The sequence below is a fragment of the Chionomys nivalis genome, chromosome 17, assembly GCF_950005125.1.
Source record: "Chionomys nivalis chromosome 17, mChiNiv1.1, whole genome shotgun sequence".
Taxonomy (NCBI): domain Eukaryota; kingdom Metazoa; phylum Chordata; class Mammalia; order Rodentia; family Cricetidae; genus Chionomys; species Chionomys nivalis.
This window is the reverse complement of record NC_080102.1, coordinates 54,753,086-54,774,021: the sequence shown is the minus strand read 5'-3', so window position 1 is coordinate 54,774,021 and position 20,936 is coordinate 54,753,086. Positions and strand designations below refer to the sequence as shown.

Below are 20,936 nucleotides of genomic sequence, written 5' to 3'. Positions count from 1 at the left end.
GCCCGGCGTCTGCTTAGGCTACAGAGGAGGCCCTTTCATGGCTACTGGAATGGGGGGGGGGGGAATGGGTGAGGAAAGATGTCGTTGTGAGCCTCCAGGTGGGAGTAACAGGGTCAGGTACACTGCAAAGGGGCTAGAAGGCAGATCTGGACAACCGTTCCTCAGATTTAGGATTCCTTCCGAACAACCTTCACGGCTCATTCTAGGATCCCCCGACTCACTTCCCTGTCCCCTAAACTTTCCATCCCCACCTTCCTTGCCCCTTTCTCTCTCCCCGTCTTTCTACGGTCTTTGCAGACCCAGGTCTAGAGCTCCAGCCTCTGCAAACAACCCCCTCCCCTGTAACCCCAGCAGAGCTTCGAGGGGAGGGGCCGGAGGCCCCCCTTCCCGCCTGTGGCTGGAGGGGGCTGTCCAGCAGTCCCAATGGGGGCGACCATACGGTCTCGGTGCCCCGCCCGATCAGGCCACTGGGCACATGGGGGGCGGGAAACTGGGCTCACGAGAGGGGAGTCTGGTCTTGGCAGGTGTGGGCTCTAGTCCCGCCTGGGCGGGCTCCGGGGGCGGGGACTCAGGTTACAGCCCCGCGGGGGGCTGGGGGCGGCCCGCGGTTTGGGCCAGTTTGCCAGCATTAGGAGCGACCGGGCGCATATAACCGGAGGCTCTGCAGGGAGAAGACGCAGAGAGCTGCTGGGCTGCCGGGTCTCCTGCCTCTTCCTCCTGAACCTAGGGCCTCCTGCATGAGGGCACGGTAGAGACCCGGACCCGCTCAGTGCTCTGCCGCCTCGTTGCGCTTCGCCCGGGCCAGGCTCTGCCAGGCCCCGCGGTGAGCCATGATCCGCCTCCGGGCTCACCAGTCGCTGGTACTGCTGACGCTGCTCATCGCCGCGGTCCTTCGGTGTCAAGGCCAGGACGCCGGTAAGTCGCCCACGTCCCCTACCTGTTTCCCTGACGTGTGTCCCTTCTCCTCCTCCTTCCCAGCGCCGGTCCGGGTTAGGGCGCCGAGACCCAGGCGCACAATACACAGGAGTCCACTGAGCCGAATTCTGCGAGTGAGAAACTGTCGCAGCATCCTCCGTGAAAGTTGTGAGTGGAGACATTTGCAGGTCCCTGCGTTAAGGAAGGATATGAACTTGCAAAGTGTTGAATGCGACAGGTTTAAACACAGATGTAAACGCGACCCCTTCCACCAGCCTTGATCAGGAGGCAAAAGAAGCCCCATACTTAACAGGAGGAGAGAGACCGTGAGACGCCTACGGGTTGACTTCCCAGCCTAGTCTAGGGGTTAGAGGTTGCGGGGCTCAAAGAGGCGCTAGACAAAGGACTAACTCTGACACTGGTGGGTTGAAATCTGAGGCCACAAAGGAAAAGAGGTTCTCGGCGACCTCAGCGCCGCTCTCAGTTCCCTCCCCCTCCAGGCTGGCCCAGGGTAAAGTGCCACCAGCCGGCCTTTCTCTAAAACTACGCTCTCCCCTCGCTTCCCTTGGGCTGCAGGAACTTGACGTCTGAAAAACGTTGAGACTCCGAAAAACGTTGACACTCCAACCAGACCTGCTTTCCAAATGGCCCCCCAAAAGCACCCCCTCCACTGTCTAACCCCTACCTCCTGAGGGTCTACAACGAGTTACTTTACTGTGTGTGTAGCAGCGGATGGAGGGTGGTGAGGTCAAAGAGCTGCTTATGGCTATAGCTGCAGCATTACAGCCCTGGTCCAAGGGCGGTTCCCCGCACCTTTCCACCTCCTCCCTGGGTAAGATCCACTGTCTGGGATTATATTCAGGACAAACGAAGCCTGGAAAGTGTATTAGGTAGAGAGAATTTTCTTCCACGTGTTTGGGCACGTTTCCGACGGCTAGGATTCCAGCCTTGTCTTTTTATGTTACAGACTGTAAATCAATTGCAGGTGAAACTGGGTAGTGGGTGGGTATCAAAGACCTTCTGCCTCTGAGACTGTGCGCTTTCCCTGCCACTAGGCTGTCTCGAGGGATGCTTTGGAAGGCGGCGGGCCCTGGCGGACTTTCTTCTTCTTAGCCCGGCGGGCGCAGCGGGGACAGGGCTGGATCCGAGAGCGCAGCAATGTGGAGCCCCAGGATAGCACTTTCCGGCCCCGCCGCTGCTCAGAGTGGCGAGCGAAGCCGGGGTCGTGCGCTGGAGCTCTAGGGAAATGCCGAATGTTCGTTCGCTCTGCTTGACTATATTTTTGTTCTAAATGTAAAAGCACACATCCACAAAGTTGTGGTATTGACTGGTGTTCTCTATAGCGAGCAATGGAGCGAGCTGTCTAAACTACTTCCCTAATTCTCCAGCGGGATAGCAAAGGTTCTCGCTTTAGTGACGAAGAGCTCTCTCCGGCGCATCCTTCTTGGCAGAGTGGATTCTGCAGCTTTGGAGGGGATCTAAAACTTCCAGTCTCCTCCTTCTAGGAGAAATAGATTCTGCATCTGACCGGTTGATTTTGCACCCCAGGTTGTCCCATCTATGCAAATACCCCCACACACCACGGTTTCACAGGACCTGATGTGGGGAAAGGCGTAGCCTGCATGGACGTCAGCAATGTCAGAAACCTAGAGTCCACCACGCTCCTCCTCTCCATCTTTCCACGAGTTTGGGAAACTTTTTGGCCGCGGAGATTTTGACCCACATCTGCATTTCTCGGCCCTAGCTTCCAAAAGTGCTGCTGGCTGGGGGGGGGGGGGGAGACCTCAGTCCTCCTTTGTGAAGCGTGTTTGCGTTGAGGGATTGGCAGAGATGGCTTCCAGATGGGCTGAAACCCTGCCCGTATTTATTTAAACTGGTTCCTCGCGGAGACCTGTGAATCGGGCTCTGTACGCGCTCGAGAAAAGCCCCATTCATGAGAGGCGAGGCCCGGTGGCTCCCCACCCCCCACCCCCCGCACTCCCCGACCCCCTCTCCCACAATGCCCCCCTGTGCCCGCCTGCCGCCACCTCCCGGGCTCCGGCCCCGCGCGCGCAGCGGCGACGAAGCAAAAACAGTTCCCCGAAAGAGGTAGCTTTTTAATTGGCCAGCCACAAAGAATCACTTGTGCCGCACGGCGGTAACTAGGGGAACCCGATCGGGCGGCCAGGATGCTATCTGTAGTCGCTTTCGTGCCACAATTAGGGTGGTGCTGGCTTCCTCCAACCGCACCTAGGGGATCTGGTTACGGTGTTGGCTCCTTTCTGGGGGCAGTCATTTAATCCCACTTTTTACTCTCCGGGTGTCTGTCTGCCGAAGGGCAGTGTCCCGAACCCCAGCCACAAAGAGTCAGCCAGCGGCTCTCACACCCAGCGCGGCCCCGGGGTGCCCTTCCTGGGGAACACGATCAGCTTTCACGACGCACCCTCCCCCTGGCTTCCTCGGGCTCCTCTAGGCAGTCTTGGGCGATACAGTGCTTTTTCTTAGTCAGGACTGGACATCATTAGCCGACTCTACGCACTCGTCGCTTCCAGCTATTTTAGTGCCTGCTGGGGAGGGGGCGGGGTAATCTATCAGCTTCGACATTTTTTTTTCCTGGGATCCCCCTCACCTTCTCCTTGATTGTCTTGTCTAAAGGTTAGAAGGGTTTCCTCCAGTGGAAAAGAAAAGGGAGACTTTGATCTTTGAATCGTCGCTCTCCTGAAGAGCAGAAGGCAGGCCCGTTTCTCTCCACGCCCCTTGGGTTTGTGGCTCTTTGCTATTATTCATCCTCAGCTTTTGCCATTGCTTTTGAGATTTTAATGAGAAAAACAGCGCTAGGCGCTGCCTAGCACGTGGTGCGGGCTCTTCAGGCCCTGGTTCTCTGAGAAGCTCTCTTGCTTGTCAGCAGAGTTTACAAGTGCAGGGCGAATTCCAGACGGCAGGGCACTGGTGGAGAGGGTCCAGTTTGAGCTGTTCCTTTGCATTCTTGAAGGACGCAGGTCTAGACTGGTCGCTCTTAGCCAAGGCCAGGCATTTAGAGCCTCCTGCCCCTCGTATTTGAGTTGCCATCTTCAGACTGAGGCTAGACTTCAGGCAGGAGTGTCACTGCAGGAGGGCCCAGTTTGCCTTTTAAGATATTATTTATATACTGTTCATGTCTCCCAAAGTTTGTGGGTAGAATTTTCATGCACTTCCTCTGCGTTTTAACTGCCAACTGTATTTAGAAAATCTCATTATCCCTAGAAGACGACAAAAAAAAAAAAGATATGACTTTTTCTTCTTCTGCCTGAGTGTTTCCCCCTTTTTTCTCTCGATCTTTACTGCCCCCAGGTTCCTGCTCACCTCCTCCTACCACCCCACTTTCACCTTCCAACTCACCCTCTCTATCTCCAGCCCCCCTCCTCCCATGCTGGCCAGATGAAGATAGTATGATAGAGTAACAGCCCTCCTTTATTGGTGGGTCATGATTCCCACCCCGCCCCCAAACATACCCATCTTGCACAGTACAAGACACACAAGAGATATCCTGGAACACGCAGAAATGTGAATTACGTTTTCCAAAACCAATGTGTAAGTTTAGCCTGTCTGGTGTGATCTGACTGCCACCATCCCTTAGCGTCTGAATCATGTCAAGTTGACGGCAACCTCTCTCTCTTTCTCCCTGGCTCCACTCCCTCCCTGCTCTGGCGCTCCCCACTCCCACCCCTCCTGGTGCAGAGGATGCTGGCAGCTGCTTTCAGAATGGGCAAATGTATAAAGATAAGGATGTATGGAAGCCCACACCCTGCCGCATCTGTGTGTGCGACACTGGGGCAATCCTCTGCGACGACATTCACTGTGAAGAAAAGGACTGCCTCGACGCCGAGGTCCCCTTCGGAGAGTGCTGCCCCATCTGCCCGGCTGACCTCACCCCTGCCAGTGGTCGTAATTTATTTATTTATTATTCAACATAAATAAATTACTCGCAGCAGCTAGCTTTCCATGGATGGTGGTCTTCTCTTGAGAAGCTGCCCATCCATCTGATCCCATCAGCCGGGGCAGGAAGGCAAGGCCGCTTCTCGATTGCAGGCCGAAACCTGGTGAGACTAAGTCACCAGAGAGAGAGACCCTCCCGCACCTACCACCTCAGGAGTATGTCTCTTACACTTTATGGAATTACAGATACGGTTCCACAAAAGTTTCCCCTAATGAGTCAAGCCTGCTCATTACCAGACCCACAGGGCGGAATCAGGCTCTGTCTAGCTACAGCACGAGTTAATTCATCCAGTGTCATCCACATCCTGTCTTCTCTATAGAAAACCTTCAAGGACATGGTTGTCAATGTGGAGAAACCTCTGTCAGGAAGCAGGCACACAGAGTGGGCTCCTACTTTGGAGTAGAGTAAAATGGTGGTATTCCCTCTATGCACTGACCTCCGCTTGGTGTTGACCACCATTTAAGAAGCAGAAAAACTGAAGGAGCCCCCTGGGCTCTGGGAGTTGATTCTTAAGCTAGTGACCCTTCTTAACTCCCAGCTAGAACCAGTGCTGACTGGGAGCACAGATGACTGCTTCCCAGCCCTCACACATCGTCCCAGCCCCCTACAGGGAAGCTGGGAACATAAGCATAAGCCTTTTGGATGGCTCATTGTTGTTCCCTTCCTACTCAAGTAGAGGAGAGTTGAACAGAGAATCAGAGAAGTTGCCTTTCCTGAATGCTTCCCCAACACTGATGCCTTATATGGCTACAGACTCTCAGACACCCTCAAGTGTCTGAGGGGCCCATGCCAGTACAGTGGTGATGGCCCATAGGCCTTTGCTGCTAAGGTGGGGTAGGGACTTGTTAGTTTGGGATGGCCCTGGCTGCAATGCTCTTTGTAACTTCTGTGTCCTGCTCTTTTTTGTGCTTGCTTCAGGAGACTCCACGCTAATGTAAGGCTTCCTCAGCTGTAACTCTTCTTTGGGAGGGCGTGGGTTGGGAAGGGGCTTAACTTCCGGGTCTCCTCTGCCCCCCCCCCCCCCCCCCCCGTGGTCTCTTTCTTGCTCTCAACCATTCCTCGAAACTATGCATGCTTTTTGACTAATAAAGTTAGAGACACCTCCATTCCTTGTGAGTCCTCAGCAACAAAAGGGCTCTGGGACCCTAAGCCCCCCACAGAGGGACTGGGGGAGCGGCAGAGGAATCTGCTCCCTTTTTTGGTTGTGGTCCTTTCCTTTGTTTGATCCTCCAAAGAGAGTTTGAATGATAGAAATGGTTCCTGTCTCACCTTCTCCTCTGTTTTCCCTTGCAGGACAACTGGGGCCAAAGGTAAGGCACACTGTTTTTAATTCAATTTAATTACATCCCCCTCCCCCGTATGATATATGTGAGTGTGGCCACAGTTGTGCTATGGTGCACGCGTGGCGGCAGGAGGATAACCCCAAGGAGCTGGTTCTCTCCTTCCACCATCGGTCATCAGGCTGGAGCTGCAAGAGCTTGTAGCCACTGGGCCATTTCACTGGCTCTGTGTTTTGCTTTCCCATGTTCTTCAGAAACAAAGATGCCAATCTGGTCTGTGGCTCTTTAGACCTCAGAAGATATCAGTCTAGAGGACAAGAGCAGGCTCCGGTGGCAGGGTGGGGTTTTTGTTGGGGCAAATCGGTTCCACTCAGCTTACTCCTGTCAACGTTGTGTGTTGCAGGGCCAGAAAGGAGAACCTGGAGACATCAAGGATGTAAGTATACATTATCCCCACCACAACCCATGCATCTGCTGTCTGAAATGTACCCCTCTAACCAACAGTCTGTGGCTCTCCCTCACACAGATCGTAGGACCCAAAGGACCGCCTGGCCCTCAGGTAAGAAAGGGGAAGATCCCTTGCTCCATTCTTCCCTTACTGCAACTGAGCCATCATGGTCTCTGGCCTCATGGCATCACACCGTGCTCCTCCTCACCTTCAGGGACCTGCTGGTGAACAAGGACCCAGAGGTGATCGTGGTGACAAGGGAGAAAAGGTGAGTTGTTGCCGTGATGAAACAAACGTTCCTTCTGTATTCCCTGATGGCCTCGTGGGAGGTGCCTGGGGAGCATGGTTCTAAAAACATCCTTCCACTGACGCCTTTTTCTCTTCCTGGCAAGGGTGCACCTGGACCTCGTGGCCGAGATGGAGAGCCTGGCACCCCTGGAAATCCCGGTCCCCCTGGCCCTCCAGGCCCCCCTGGTCCCCCTGGCCTTACTGGAGTAAGTGTCCTTATTTCTCCTTTCTCCTGGCAGTCTCTCCAGAACTGTGGCTTCTAAATTGCTACTTTCGCTTACCTGACTGGCCCCAGGCTGTCAGCAGTATGTACATACTCTGTTCATAGGCTTTGCCTCAGGCCCGTAATTGAGTGCGATCACACATGAGGCTTGAGGCTGTGGTGCTAAAGGCTAGCTTTTCTTCTCATTGGGTTTCTGTAAAGAAGGCCTTCAGCTACCTGGCTTCCTGGCACCCATCATGCGGTTGAGTCTTGGGAGTGGGTGTAGGGGTGTGGGAAAAGAATGACTGGGTACTTGTATTTCTCTGGAAGAGCAGTGACCACTGTCCTTGGAAGACATTTGTCCATGGTCCTTGCCAAGTACATTCCAAGCAACTATTCATTCTCATGAAAGAGCCCCACTGAGTGAAGGTGTGTGGCTACTGTCGTGTTTGGAATCACACCAATCAACAAATTATAGGACTGCCCAGCTTTTGTAGGTGTGCCATTTGGAAGTTTGCTAAGTTTTAAATTCTTCAGTCTAAGTGGGCTCACAGACGCCTACTATAGCCCCTCCTGAAATATTTCAAGACCAGGTTTCAGGCCTTTGCCAGACATCAACATTTTGGAGAACAAAGAATGCCTTTTAAAATTGATGTTTTATTTATGTAGCATTTTAGAATATAAAAGTTTACAGAGTGTGATGGTCTGGGACTACTACAGATAACACTTGATTCTCCGGGGAAGTGGCGAGAACGCGGTCCTGAAACCTTGTCAGTGTCTCTTGGGTAATTCTGATCAATGCGCAGCTGGTCTCTGATAACTAGAGACGATGTTGAATTCTTTCTCTCCACATAAAGCTCCCTGGCAAGCAAGACTGACCCCGGGGCCCCACAGCCTCCTAACACTGTTGTGTTGGTTTGCAGAACTTCGCCGCCCAGATGGCTGGAGGCTTTGATGAGAAGGCTGGAGGTGCCCAGATGGGAGTGATGCAAGGTCCGATGGTAAGACAGCCGTTCTCAGCTGCCCAGACGGGAGGAGGTCATCCTTGGTCCTCTGCCTGGTGGATAACTGTCCAGAGCATCTCCATCGGTTCTGTAAGACCTCTCATCTAGTTAGCCGAGGAGTTCGCCGGTTTTTAATGGTGATGGATGCCGGTTTGAAGGACGCTCTGGAGTGAGTAGGAAGGATGAGGATGGAGAGATGCGTAGAGCTGATGTAGTAGAAGGCCAGTTGCTATTGCTTTTGGAATGAGAACTGAAGAATGCAGACAGCAGCTACTGTTCTCCAGCATCCACAAGGCTTCCAGCGGGAACTCTCACCCTGCGGCGCTGGCTTGGCACATGCTAAATGAAATTCAGACTTTAGTAAACATGGCTGCCATCCAGGAGAAAGCAAGGCCAGCTTCTCAGTTCAAATGATGCCTATAAATAAAAAATAGATGTTTGAGTGGGGAGTGGGAAAGAAGAGGGAGCAGCCATGGAGGCCTTTGGCCCCTGCCCCCACAAGCGTCTTCTAGTCCTTTGTCTGGCTGCTGGGTGGGAGAAGAGCGATCCTAAAGCTGTTGATACCGCAGACTCAGTAAGTCTCCCGTTTTTCTGTTCCAATGCAGGGCCCCATGGGACCTCGAGGACCCCCAGGCCCTGCCGGTGCCCCTGTAAGTGTTCATTCTTTTCCTCTTGGCATCATTACAGATGCCCATCAAGCTTCAACGGCACAGTTTGGGGTGTCAACACGATGTCATTACTTTCCCTTCTAGGGCCCTCAAGGATTTCAAGGCAATCCTGGTGAACCTGGCGAGCCTGGTGTCTCTGTGAGTACCATAGGCTGCCCTCTCTCAGGGGCTTCTGGGGACGGTCTACCAACCCACTTCCACGCTCTGCCAGCTCCTTCCCACGATTGGAGGGTCATAGAAAATCCAGATGTAGATGTTACTCCCCACCTACGGAGCACCCTTCTAGAGAACCAGTGTGGCAGGAACTCCATCATGACACTTCCCCCTTTGGGGACCACCAGCCTGTGCTGTCCCCTCCCTCCACCATGATCTCCTTTACAATTTTGTCCTGATTTTTTTGCCTTTCTTCCTCGTAGGATAACTAGCTTCCAAAACTACCATCCTGATTTTTTTTTCCTTGTGTTTCCCTTCCAACTATCTCTTAAATTCTCTGTTTGCAGGGTCCCATGGGTCCCCGTGGTCCTCCAGGCCCTGCTGGAAAACCTGGCGATGATGTGAGTAGGCCTGAGAAGCCCCCATACCTCAGGGAGAGTGTGTGCTGAGGCTTCTGGGTAGAGAGACTTCCTGAGGAGCAAGGCTGGCCAGTCCTAAATTTCAGCTGTCTACCACCCACACACCCGCTTGTAATTTAGCTTGCCAGGTCTCTGGGGACTGTTTCAGATCTTATGAAAAGAAGAATAATTAAAACATCATTAACTTCAAGAAGAGAAATTGAGAAGTCAGAGAAGGGACAGGAAAATGTAAGGCTTAAAGGTACAAAGCTGTAGAGTAGAAAAACAAAGAAAGAGTCGTTCACCAAACACCCGCACATCATCTCAATTGGTAATGAGGTAGGAAAGCTCAGCCTGAGCCAAGATGTCTACAGAGGATGAAAAAAGTGCAGAGACGGGAACCGGCTTTCTTGAACTCTTTTCATGACTGGCATCGCACAGTAAAACCTCCTGCGGTCAGGACATACAGGCTAGCCCTCCAGAGCTCTGGGCAGGAGAGCAAAAGCTTGCTGGAGAAGTTGGAGACTTGGGAAGACCTAGGAATGTGCCAGAGAATAAGCCGTGACCGGGGACAGGCATCCAGGGAGGGGGCACCTGCAGGAGGTGGGCGGACGCACAGCCGTGGAACACACCAGTTATGCCCATGGAACTATCAAGAAAAACGAGATCTCTTTCTGTGCAGGGTGAAGCTGGGAAACCTGGAAAAGCTGGGGAAAGAGGTCTTCCTGGCCCTCAGGTAAAGCTCCACCAGGCATTTCCAGCCTCCCTCCATACAGTGACCATACAGCTCACTTAGCTTGATTAACTACACCAGTGTGAAACTGGGTGCTAATGTTTCCTTCGTATATCCTGCCTTCAAGTTGGCGATCATATTTGTGTGAGCACAAGGTGATGGTCTGGGTTTGGCTGAGGAAGCTGTGGAGATAAATGCCTGCTTCTTACTGGTGGCTTGAGGGAGCTGCACCTGTGGGCTCTCCAGCAGCCAACAGCAGCCTTCGCCGCCCGGTTTCTTCTTTCCCCTGAGTATTTCCCCTTTGCATTGCAGGGTGCTCGCGGATTCCCCGGAACCCCAGGCCTTCCTGGTGTCAAAGGTCACAGAGTAAGTATCAGGGGTAAGGGTGTTGGAGAGCAGGGGCTGCCTGAAGAGGAAACATTTGGGGGTATGCATGCTATTTTCTGTGTGGGTTCCCAGATGTGTGATGGAAGCTTTCTCTTGTTTCCCAGGGTTACCCAGGGCTCGATGGTGCTAAGGGAGAAGCTGGTGCTCCAGGTGTGAAGGTAAAGAACCAGGAGACACACAGGGGTTGGCGTTGAAGGACAGGAGACGTTCTGTCCAGTCGAGGAGATGCCGAAGGGCTTAGGCAGTTGGAACGTAATTGGGAACACCCAAGTCTACATCGTGATAGATGAGCAGCGGCCTTGGAGCCTGGGGGGGTTGACTCCCCTAGAGTTGAAACTGGCATGTTTCAGCCCTCACCGAATCACGCAGATCTCTCAATGATTTACTGGGAAGTTTCTGGGAACTGTGACTTCAAGCATTGACCCTATGTGTGTGTTTTTTCCCCAGGGCGAGAGTGGTTCTCCCGGTGAGAATGGCTCCCCCGGCCCAATGGTGAGTCTGAGTCGCCCGTGGGAAAGCCGCCACAAGCTCTTCACACCCCCAACAGCTGTCAAAGGGCCACATCGCAAACCATAGCATCCATACCTTCATGCATTCGTGCAGAGCAGATACAGGGCTTTGCAGATTTATCTGATCATGAGCAAAACCACCATGCAGGAGACAGGTTGTTCAGAATTTCACCTGCCTGCACTTCCTTGAAACAGGAGCTGTTAGACACACTTAAAGTATATTTCAGTTTTTTTTTTGTTTGTTTGTTTTGTTTTTGTTTTTTTTTAAATCTGTTTGTCTTCAGTGTTTTGGGGCACTCATCTGTCTCAAGAAATGAGCCCAGTTAGCAACAGGAACACACATGGGTCTGCCTGTAGGAAGCTCTGTGCTTTGCTGTGCCCTGGGAACAGGACCCAGGGGCAGGACAGTACCACCAAGGTTGCTCAGCTTTGCTTCCTGGTGCAGCAGGCAGGGCCCTTGTGGGTGGGAAGGACCATCCTGTCGAAGTCATCACACAGCCCACCATTGTGTCAACTAATGCTGGAACCATGTTGGTTTGCAGGGTCCCCGAGGCCTGCCTGGTGAGAGAGGACGGACTGGTCCTGCTGGTGCTGCCGTGAGTAACCTCCAAAGTCAGCTGCCACCATATGTTGAACACTTTACAGTTTACCAGTAGATTTCTCTTGACTCTCAGAACAACTCTGTGATAAGTTGGGCTAGGAGGTACAGACCTATGATCCTAGTACCTGAGAAACCAAGGCAGGAGAATCGCAAGTTTGAGGCCAGCTTGGGCTACTCAGTGAGACCTTTCTCAACCCTCCCCAACTACTAACAAAGAAAATCCCGCTTGGTGTGATATAGTGAGCATTGTTATACCAGGAGTTTCCATCCCAAGTCTTCCCACTCTCGAGCTTCAGGTGGGGTGGGGCCTGCAGAGCAGAAGGAGGGGTGGGGTGTAAGAGTAAGGTTCTCTTCAGCAGTCTGGATTCTTCAGGTCATCCCCTTTAGTAGCCTTTATCCCTTCCCAATCCGTGCAGCTAGAGTTCAGGAACAGGCTTAGGCTTAGATCATGGTAGCTGTCTAAGCTATGGATTCTGCCCTTTCTCTTGATTTGCATGACAGTACCCTAGAAAAAGAGAAAAGAGGCTAGCCTTGGCTCACAGGCCTCCACCCTGTTGCCCTGAGATGTGTCGTGATACAACACCAGTGGCCTCCACCTCGTGGCCCTTCCTTGGTTGAGGACCTGGCGTGCTTTTCTTTGTCTAATCTTCCCCTCTTCCTGTGATGTAGGATCTGTTAGTCTCATTTTAGAGAAGAGGGAATCGAGGCCCAGAAAGAATAAGCAGTTCACACTGAGGGCCCAGTCTCTGCTACCTCTAGTTAATGTGGGAAATCATGGGCTAGGGGACTGGCAGGCGATGGCGGGTATAGGTGCCAGATGAAGCAGTTAGCTTGGATCTCCAGGCAATAGAGAGGCCTTGTGGGTGCTTGGTCAGGCGAGTGATGTGATGAAAAGCGTGTTGAGGAAAGATTTCGGTTTTCTGTTGGTCTGCGCCCCAGTCAACCAAGCTCAGAGGCCCCTCCTCCTAGGTCCTTGCAGGGCAGCTGAAATAAATCAGCTTCATTTGCTTGCTGCTGCTTTCCAGAGAGGCATCTCTCAGTAGCAGGTCTGTGAACTGAGCAGCTGTGACCCCTGCTGTCAACAAGAGCTGCCCAAGGCCCTCGCCCCAGGGTCATTTTATATGCCTGTTGCTTCTGCAGAGTCTCTAGCCTGGGGCTTCTGATGAGACTCAAAACTAGAGGGGCTCCCTTATGAAGGGGTCAAGAGAGCCCGCCGCCTCTCGCAGTACCCTTCCTTCTCACCTGACACAGCAGGTCCCGGTCTTGGTTTTCTTTGGTGGTTCTTGTCCACACAGCGGTCATGCTTGCAGTGTGATTATGAGATTCGGTTTAGAACATTCTCTGCATTGTGCTGACGCTTTCTCTGGCCCTCCTCACTCTGCCTTGGTCTCTCCAGGGGCCTTATGAGCCTAGGTGATCCTGCAGGCCTTGCTGCCTGACTCCTGAGGGAAGGTACTCTAAGGTTGCCAGGCAGTTGGCTCAGCCAGGAAGCGCTGCTGGAGAGCAGACTCTGCCGTCCCTCTGCCATTTTGTCCACTGAGTCTTGCTTTCCTGCCCCCTTCCCCTGACTTCCAGGCTGGAGGCTCTGTGAGGAGAGGCAGCCCACACCAGGAAGGAGGCTGAGTCCCACAGAGCATCCTTCCCTCAAGCTTCTGAGGAGAAACAGGCTTGCAGAAAGGCTCCCCCTTAGCCCAGTGGTTCTCAACCTGTGGGCCACGACCCCTGACAAATTTCTATTTCTAAAAGCTGTTATGATTCATAACAGTAGCAACATTACAGTTATGAAGTAGCAACGAAAATAATTTTATGGTTGGGGGTCAGCACAACATGAGAAACTGTACTGAACAGTCGCAGCATCAGGAAGGTTGAGATCCACTGCCTTAGCCTTCTGGGTCCCCTGTCAGGTCCTAGGCCTGGCTGTACCCAATGTAATGGCTCCTGGAGTTAGAGTAGAATTCCTGGCTCTCAAACTAGTAGAACTCTCAAAGCCCAAGTTCTGCCGAGAAGGAACAGCTTTGATTGCTTGGCAAAGTCAAGTCTCTCAGAGATAAGAGCTAGGTGTGGCTGTCTGTCTGGGTTAGTGGCCTGTCCTCATCAGGGAGCAGGCTTCTAGGCCAGGAGTAGGCACCTGTGGGTGTGGCTACTGTCCTGAACTGCAGTTGTCTGAAAGGGGCCAGAGGTCACCCTGGAGTTCATGGAGAGGAGGCTTTGCCTTAGCCTGAACCCAGGCTACAAGCACAGAGGGGGTTGCTGCTTACCTCTGATGTTTTCCTTTTACTCAGTTCATGACTTTCTGAATGGTCACTCAGCTTCAAGTCAGGGACACTTGGGACCTAGCTGTAGTTTTAGAAGTGACGGGGCTACCGGGAAGTTGCCCAAGCTTCATTCCCCCAAGAACAAGCCCCCTATTGTCCTCTGTTCACCAAGTCATGTGGCTGTCCCATAGGGAGTCCCCTGCTGCAGACACACACCTTGCTTGTGCTCAGCCCGGGGCACCCCAACACCATGTTCTCACATTTTATGTGAAGGTGGACTGAAGTGGGCACAGCTGGATCTGTGGGCACCTCTTCCATTGGCTCCTTTTTTCTCATACACAGGGTGCTCGGGGCAACGATGGCCAGCCAGGTCCTGCTGGGCCTCCGGTAAGTTCCCCTCATCCTTAGCAGGTGACAGTATCTGTGTAGCCCAAGGAGCAGCCTGTACTTGTCAGGAAGGAGGTGGCCCATCCCTTAAGAGTTTTGGAAAGACCACAAGCAACTTGCATCCCCAGCTGCCCTCAGCAGTCTCTTCTGTGAAGAGGTTAAAGCCTTGTGGCTTCTTATGATATGTAGACTGAGAAACTTGCCAGGCAAAGCTAAGCCTCTCTCTGGAGTTCCCTGGGGGCAGCAGCTGGGACAGTTTCTTCTAGTCACAATGGGCGAGAGCAAAAATTAAATTAATTCAAAGCGAGGAAGGAATGTGAGATGGGGTGTCTCTCTTTGAGGTCTGGACAGCGTTCACCCTTTATCCCCTTCTTCTCTCCAGGGTCCTGTCGGTCCTGCAGGTGGTCCCGGCTTCCCTGGAGCTCCTGGTGCTAAGGTGCGTGCGTGCATGCATACATGGTTGAGTGAGTGTGCAATGTGCTTGTCAAACTGAAAATCTCAGAGAGTCAAGGCACTTTCTCACCCATAGCCCTTGCTAAGGTCCCTTGTCACACCTCCTTCCTAGCCTCTGTGGCTATTTCCAGAGTGTCTCTCTCTGTCTCTGTCTCTCTCTCTCAATGACAGAGAAAGGTTTGACAATAGAGGCTGGAGGTCTGCCTTGTAGAGAAAGCGGGGAACCTAGGTATCTGCGGGAGAAGACTGGGGAGGAAAGGAAAGAAAAAAAATGAGCCTGGAGTGTCCAAATGTCCAAAGCTGACAAACCCAGAGGGAGCTTGAGGGAGAGAGGAGGGACAGAGGCAAGGGACAGTTCAGTTCTGTGCACTCTATCCCCTTCCTATTTCTACTTCACTTGGGTTCTGGGCCCTTGTTAATATGGCTCTTCTAAGGATTAATAGAGGCCAGTGGGAGGCCAGCCAGTTCAGGGGAATGCCCCCGTGGCCCAGGAGGGATTCCAGTGTGAATGTTCCTGGGAATAAATAAGGAGCCTCCCTGTGTCACTGGCATCAGGTTGCTTTTCCACTCCTGGGGGTTTCCATGGCAACCAGACAGTGTCTGAGGCCTCTGGGAGCCGAGTGAAGGAGACCCATTGTGAGGAGGGACAGCGGAAGGTGAGAGGGCCTGACCTTTAGAAAATAATAATAACCAAAGTGAAGCAGGAATGCTGTGTGCAGAAACCTGAGGAGTTTCTGACCTCTCTCCAGGTCAGCAGCCCTCCCCAGGGACTCCAGTCCAGAGAACAGATCGTAGCACACTGTGACTTTTAGGAAAAAATTAAAATAAAAAGAGAGGTTTTATATGGGAGAGGCCTGCCAGTTAACTTAGAGAAAAGTGGAACCAGGGAATCTGCCCCAGCTTGCTTCTGCCCTGCCTTACTGGCACTTCAAACAAGCCGAGGCCGAATCCTGGAGCAGCCCTGATCTCCCTGGTCAGACAGAAATGAAGCCACTTCTGAGCTGAGATGCCGAAGGAAACAGAAGGCCTGGGAATTGCCCTCTGGCTTCTGTTCTTCCATCAGAGAGAAAACACAAAGGGAGCAGGGAAGGGACTTCCCATCTGTCCGTCATCCCATGGCCCTAACATCCCCTAACCCAGGCTTCTCGACAGAGGCTGACAGGACCAACAAGTTGCCTGTTGCACTAGGCATCTGCGTAGTTGCGTGGGGCTCACAGGGCAGAGGTGAGGGGCAGAGTAGAGAAGGCAGGTGTGGGGTGTCATCTCATGCTGCTGGGCCGGGTGGGAGCAGAAATGACAGACTCCCAGGCGAGCAGGTGTGTGACCACGTGCAAGAGTCATGCACACACTTGGCCGTGAACTACTGCTGCCCCTCCCTCCCTTCACCCTCCCACTCTTCCCAGGGAGAAGCTGGCCCCACTGGTGCTCGTGGTCCTGAAGGTGCTCAAGGTCCTCGTGGCGAACCTGGCAACCCTGGGTCCCCTGGGCCCGCAGGTGCTTCTGTAAGTTCATCTCTTTAGCCCGGAAGGCCTGGCATCTGTGACTCTGGCCGTCTTAAGTGCGTGTGTCCCTTGAAGGGGTCCTGGGGCCCAACTGCTAAACCTTCATGCTGGCAAGGCCCCTCCCATTGACCCCTAGATCTGTCTCCTTCCACCCAAAGTCCACCTGCTGAGACACGCAGCAGGAATGCTGCGTAGTGACAGCGCTTGTCCCTGACACCGAGATTGCGGCTGGCCTGGTGGGTGGGATGGTTGGGTTGGTTCTTGGCTGTTTATTTTATGGCAATACCGTCTCTTCACCAGGGTAACCCAGGAACGGATGGCATCCCCGGAGCCAAAGGATCTGCTGTAAGTACTGCCCCTAGGCTGAGTCCTCAGGATGCTCAGGTCCTCCTCATCCTCTCTCCTCACGCTCCTCTCTTCTGCTCATACTGATAGGGCGCTCCTGGAATTGCTGGTGCCCCTGGTTTCCCAGGGCCCCGTGGTCCTCCTGGTCCCCAAGGTGCAACTGGTCCTCTGGGCCCCAAAGGTCAGATGGTAAGAGCCTGAAATGATCCCCATATCCTACCCACAGGTCCCTCTTTTCTGTGCCCTCCTGCCCAGGCTCACCACAGTAGATTCCGGGGGCAGGGGGAGTAGGGCCAGCTCTTTGGAGAGAACCCAGTGTGAGCGCTTTTCTTTCTCTCATTTAGGGTGAGCCTGGCATTGCTGGTTTCAAAGGTGAACCAGGCCCCAAGGGAGAAACCGTGAGTACCTGCCTTCAAGCCTGTCCTCACTGTAGTTCTGCCCCACAGATCACGCTTTTGGCCCACTGCCCCTTGCCCCAAGCCATTCCCCATCCTAGGCCTTCTACTGGTATTCCTGGAGAAGGGAGCAAAATACAGTAGAGGAGACCTTGCTGTGGCTTCCTCTCCCAGTTTGACTAGCTTGAGTTCCTCTTGGGACTTCTGCTCCTCCGTGGCTGATCCTATCTGGCCCCTCTTTGCTCAAGCCCTTCCCCGCACCAAAAGAACAATCCCAAGGCCACTTCCTCTGCACACTGGGCCAGTGCTTTTCTCAAGGTAAGGCGAAAACCTTACCCTGTTTCTCTTGTGTTTGTTATCAGGGTCCTGCTGGGCCCCAGGGAGCCCCTGGTCCTGCTGGTGAGGAAGGTAAAAGAGGTGCTCGAGGAGAACCTGGCGGTGCTGGGCCCATCGGTCCCCCTGGAGAAAGAGTAAGTAAGCTGGGGTCCCGGGTTCACAAGTCCAGTCCTGGGGCTCTCTGATTTGGCCATGCCCAATGACTTCTCTGGATAATGTTCTCTTCTCTGCTCCTTCCAATGCCGGAGGCACAGGCATCTTTAACCTGTCTGCGCCCCCTGTCCTGAGGGTGGCATAAAGCAGTGAGCTTCTTCCTAGAGAGGCAGGAACAGATTCTAGATAGTAGGTTAGGCTCTCAGGGTCTTGCAGGCTATGGCTACTGCCCACAGATACCGTGGCAGGAGGTGGATGGATGGCCCCTTGGAGCCTGGTGGGACACCTTTCAGGCATGCTGGTGAGCTGCCATCCTCACACTCTGCCTCTTGCCTACTTCTCCCTAGGGTGCCCCTGGCAACCGTGGTTTCCCCGGTCAAGATGGTCTGGCAGGTCCCAAGGTGAGTAGAGAGAGAGGGGGGCTTGGTCTCTCCCCATTTCCCTGGTTATGAAGCATTCCATTGACTTTCTCCCTCTTCTTGTGTAGGGTGCCCCTGGAGAACGAGGGCCTAGTGGCTTGGCTGGTCCCAAGGGAGCCAATGGTGACCCTGGTCGTCCTGGAGAACCTGGCCTTCCTGGAGCCCGGGTAAGAGGAGGACACTGCTGTGTCCTTGACTTCGGATGCTACACAGACCCTCATACCCTTCCCACCCACATCATCTAAGTCGTGCTGCTGGAATTGGAGATTTGGGATCTGCCCCTGACTTATATCAGTCTCTTCTCTCTCCCATATGAAGGGTCTTACGGGTCGTCCTGGCGATGCTGGTCCTCAAGGCAAAGTCGGTCCTTCTGTAAGTCAATCATCTGAGTGGGGTTCCTGGGAGAATAAGGGATATCCTTCAGGAGACGATGGAAAGAAAGGAGTCGGGGGAAGGCAGCTAGGATTCAGTACATTTTGAGAATAGCATGAGAGTGATGATAGGTTTTATGGCCAGATGTGATTTGTACTGTGAGCTCTGAAAATCACACACACACACACACACATACACACACACACGCATGCATGCACACACAATGCATTTGAGCATCTTCTAGGAGGAAGAGTGGGGACAAAGATTAGAGATTCAAGGAAGACTTCTGAGCTTGAGCACCTTCCAGTAGATGGGTCCATCTGTGTGGGGTTGGTCAACCCTAGATGTATGTACATAGCTAGTACTTTGTTCCATGTCTGCCACCCAGCAGGCACTTAGATACTGATGGGGAAAGATGATTGGAGGGACAATGTTCAGAGAATGGCATCCTGTCTTTCAGGGAGCCCCTGGTGAAGACGGTCGTCCTGGACCTCCTGGTCCTCAGGGAGCTCGTGGGCAGCCTGGTGTCATGGGTTTCCCTGGCCCCAAAGGTGCCAATGTAAGTGACAGTTTTCTCTGTCGTCCCCTTGTCTTCTCTGTCCTTTGGAGAAAGGGCTGGTTTCTGAACAGTTAACCCAGGACAGGGCTCTCGGTGTCATGGACAGCTCTGTCCTCCATGCCCTACCATGGATGCATGTGATCTGGGAGAGAGTTGTGTGCCTTAGAACCTCAGGACATCATCTCTCTGACATTATGTCATAAAACCTGGTGGCCTGGATGCCTCTGAATATAAGAGAAGGGGCTGATGTTTGATGTTCCTTCTGTGCGGCACTGGGATGAGGCTTCAGACCCCAGGCTCCTCGGTCTTCTCTATGCCTCACTCCACCCTTAACCGTCCACCTCACATTTTTTCCTCCCCTTCTTTTAGGGAGAGCCTGGCAAAGCCGGTGAGAAGGGACTGGCTGGTGCTCCTGGTCTGAGAGTAAGTGTTCTCCTTACTGCTTATGGCTTGGTCTTGGTGGGATACCTATCAGGAATGGGAGGTGTGAGCCCCAGACATGGTCCTCAGAGCCTTGGTTATCAAGAGTTGATTCCCATGGCTGAGCATGTGCTAGGTTATGCCTTCTGGGATCCACCCAGAGAAACTAATGGCTGCTGAGTACTTACAGAAGCAAGGCTCAGGCACAGAAGTCAATGTCTGTGTAGAGAAAGGCAAGGGAAGTGGCGGATGCAGCAAGAGGTACAGAGAGTGGGGGTCAAGTGGAGTTTCATCGGGGACCTTAACCCAAAAGCACATCTGCTGGTCTTAGATGACATCACAGGAAAAGAAGTCATTACAATTCCTTTTCCTCTGCTCTGTAGGGTCTGCCTGGCAAAGATGGTGAGACAGGTGCCGCAGGACCCCCTGGCCCTGCTGTAAGTACCTACCCAGTTTCTCCCGGTGTCTTTGTTGGGAGCTAAAACAGAGAACCTAACATCCATTGAGTAATGGAGGTGACAGATATGGACCTGGGCTGAATCATCCCCAGATGAGAGAGGATGTCCTAGAGGCAGTGGGGCCTGCCAAGAAGAGGGCAGGGGGTAGACAAGGGAGGTGAAGTGACCAGCCACATTTTGGCTGGTCAGTCCAGGAAGACTTCTCTAATCTACTCCCCAGGGCCTGAGGTTCTCCAGACTCCTGACTTGGCTCCTTTTCTTTCTTTCTGCAGGGACCTGCTGGTGAACGAGGCGAGCAGGGTGCTCCTGGGCCATCAGGATTCCAGGTAGGTGGCTGGACCAGACTTTCTATGTAATCCATCCCCATGTCTAGAGCTCTCTGGGCATGCATTGTGGGTAGCAAGCCCGTTCCCCTGCCTGGCCCTCATTGCTATCTCCTTACGGTTTGTCCCATGCTGCGCCTCCCTGGAGGCTGAAGCAGCAAACTTAACTCTTTGCTAATCCATGTCACTTTGGCTTCCAGGGACTTCCTGGCCCTCCCGGTCCCCCAGGTGAAGGTGGAAAACAAGGTGACCAGGTGAGTGTGAAGCTCTTTGAATTTGTTTAGCTGACATCCAGGAACCAAGGGAACGGGTGCATGAAGAGCCCCACTAAGTCTGGGAGTGTCCCAGGCCTGGTTCCCGGCTCTCCCAACAACCGTCTGAGCTATTGCAGCCACTGTGGAAGGGCTGTTCTGGGGTCTGGGGCAGGCGGTCTTCACTCTTCCACACTTTTTTGTTCTCTAGGGTATTCCTGGTGAAGCTGGAGCTCCTGGCCTTGTGGGTCCCAGGGTGAGTGTCCTGCCACCCATTGCTGGGTGTGCCTTCTCCCCCATTCAGTTGCCCTTGCCTCTTAGCTCTGCAGCCTGCCTAAGGTTTTGGGGGATATGAACCCCTCCCCATCTCATCTTCCCCACCGCTTTGGCCTGAGTGCTGCCCTGTGTCCCTCTCACAGGGTGAACGAGGTTTCCCAGGTGAACGTGGATCTCCTGGTGCACAAGGCCTCCAGGGTGCTCGTGGTCTCCCTGGTACTCCTGGTACTGATGGTCCCAAAGTAAGTGATGCCAAGTCCTGCAGGGGTCTTCCATCCAGCCCTGGGGAGACATGCTGAGAGGAGAGAGGGAGGGAGGGAGGGAGGGAGGGAGGGAGGGAGGGAGGGAGGGAGGGAGGGAGGAAGGATAGGGAGCACAGAAGGAAGGAGGAACAGGAGGGATTTGAGGGAGGTGATGCTGAGAAGGAGACGGAAGAAAGGGAAAGGCGTTTGGGACACTGGTTTCCTAGGCTGTGCACAGTGGGGCCATGA

At 53.4% G+C, this 20,936-nt stretch overlaps 1 protein-coding gene across 2 annotated transcripts in view; it reads left to right on the top strand.

Moving 5' to 3' along the window:
• The first annotated feature begins 792 nt into the window (after nucleotides 1-792).
• The window catches only part of Col2a1 (collagen type II alpha 1 chain), a 29,016-nt gene continuing 8,872 nt past the window's right edge, over nucleotides 793-20,936 (top strand). The window contains exons 1-33 of one of the 2 annotated variants that reach the window (XM_057791539.1): nucleotides 793-915; nucleotides 4,612-4,815; nucleotides 6,164-6,180; nucleotides 6,554-6,586; nucleotides 6,677-6,709; nucleotides 6,813-6,866; nucleotides 6,991-7,092; nucleotides 8,012-8,089; nucleotides 8,698-8,742; nucleotides 8,845-8,898; nucleotides 9,261-9,314; nucleotides 9,994-10,047; nucleotides 10,357-10,410; nucleotides 10,536-10,589; nucleotides 10,879-10,923; nucleotides 11,483-11,536; nucleotides 14,139-14,183; nucleotides 14,566-14,619; nucleotides 16,040-16,138; nucleotides 16,439-16,483; nucleotides 16,574-16,672; nucleotides 16,828-16,881; nucleotides 17,241-17,348; nucleotides 17,715-17,768; nucleotides 17,855-17,953; nucleotides 18,105-18,158; nucleotides 18,619-18,717; nucleotides 19,087-19,140; nucleotides 19,521-19,574; nucleotides 19,868-19,921; nucleotides 20,119-20,172; nucleotides 20,381-20,425; nucleotides 20,589-20,687. In XM_057791539.1, coding sequence (XP_057647522.1) covers nucleotides 831-915; nucleotides 4,612-4,815; nucleotides 6,164-6,180; nucleotides 6,554-6,586; nucleotides 6,677-6,709; nucleotides 6,813-6,866; nucleotides 6,991-7,092; nucleotides 8,012-8,089; nucleotides 8,698-8,742; nucleotides 8,845-8,898; nucleotides 9,261-9,314; nucleotides 9,994-10,047; nucleotides 10,357-10,410; nucleotides 10,536-10,589; nucleotides 10,879-10,923; nucleotides 11,483-11,536; nucleotides 14,139-14,183; nucleotides 14,566-14,619; nucleotides 16,040-16,138; nucleotides 16,439-16,483; nucleotides 16,574-16,672; nucleotides 16,828-16,881; nucleotides 17,241-17,348; nucleotides 17,715-17,768; nucleotides 17,855-17,953; nucleotides 18,105-18,158; nucleotides 18,619-18,717; nucleotides 19,087-19,140; nucleotides 19,521-19,574; nucleotides 19,868-19,921; nucleotides 20,119-20,172; nucleotides 20,381-20,425; nucleotides 20,589-20,687 — 2,190 coding nt within the window. In that variant the 5' untranslated portion in view covers nucleotides 793-830. The remainder of the gene's footprint in view (nucleotides 916-4,611; nucleotides 4,816-6,163; nucleotides 6,181-6,553; nucleotides 6,587-6,676; nucleotides 6,710-6,812; nucleotides 6,867-6,990; nucleotides 7,093-8,011; nucleotides 8,090-8,697; nucleotides 8,743-8,844; nucleotides 8,899-9,260; nucleotides 9,315-9,993; nucleotides 10,048-10,356; nucleotides 10,411-10,535; nucleotides 10,590-10,878; nucleotides 10,924-11,482; nucleotides 11,537-14,138; nucleotides 14,184-14,565; nucleotides 14,620-16,039; nucleotides 16,139-16,438; nucleotides 16,484-16,573; nucleotides 16,673-16,827; nucleotides 16,882-17,240; nucleotides 17,349-17,714; nucleotides 17,769-17,854; nucleotides 17,954-18,104; nucleotides 18,159-18,618; nucleotides 18,718-19,086; nucleotides 19,141-19,520; nucleotides 19,575-19,867; nucleotides 19,922-20,118; nucleotides 20,173-20,380; nucleotides 20,426-20,588; nucleotides 20,688-20,936) is intronic. The other variant, XM_057791540.1, reaches the window with a different exon arrangement.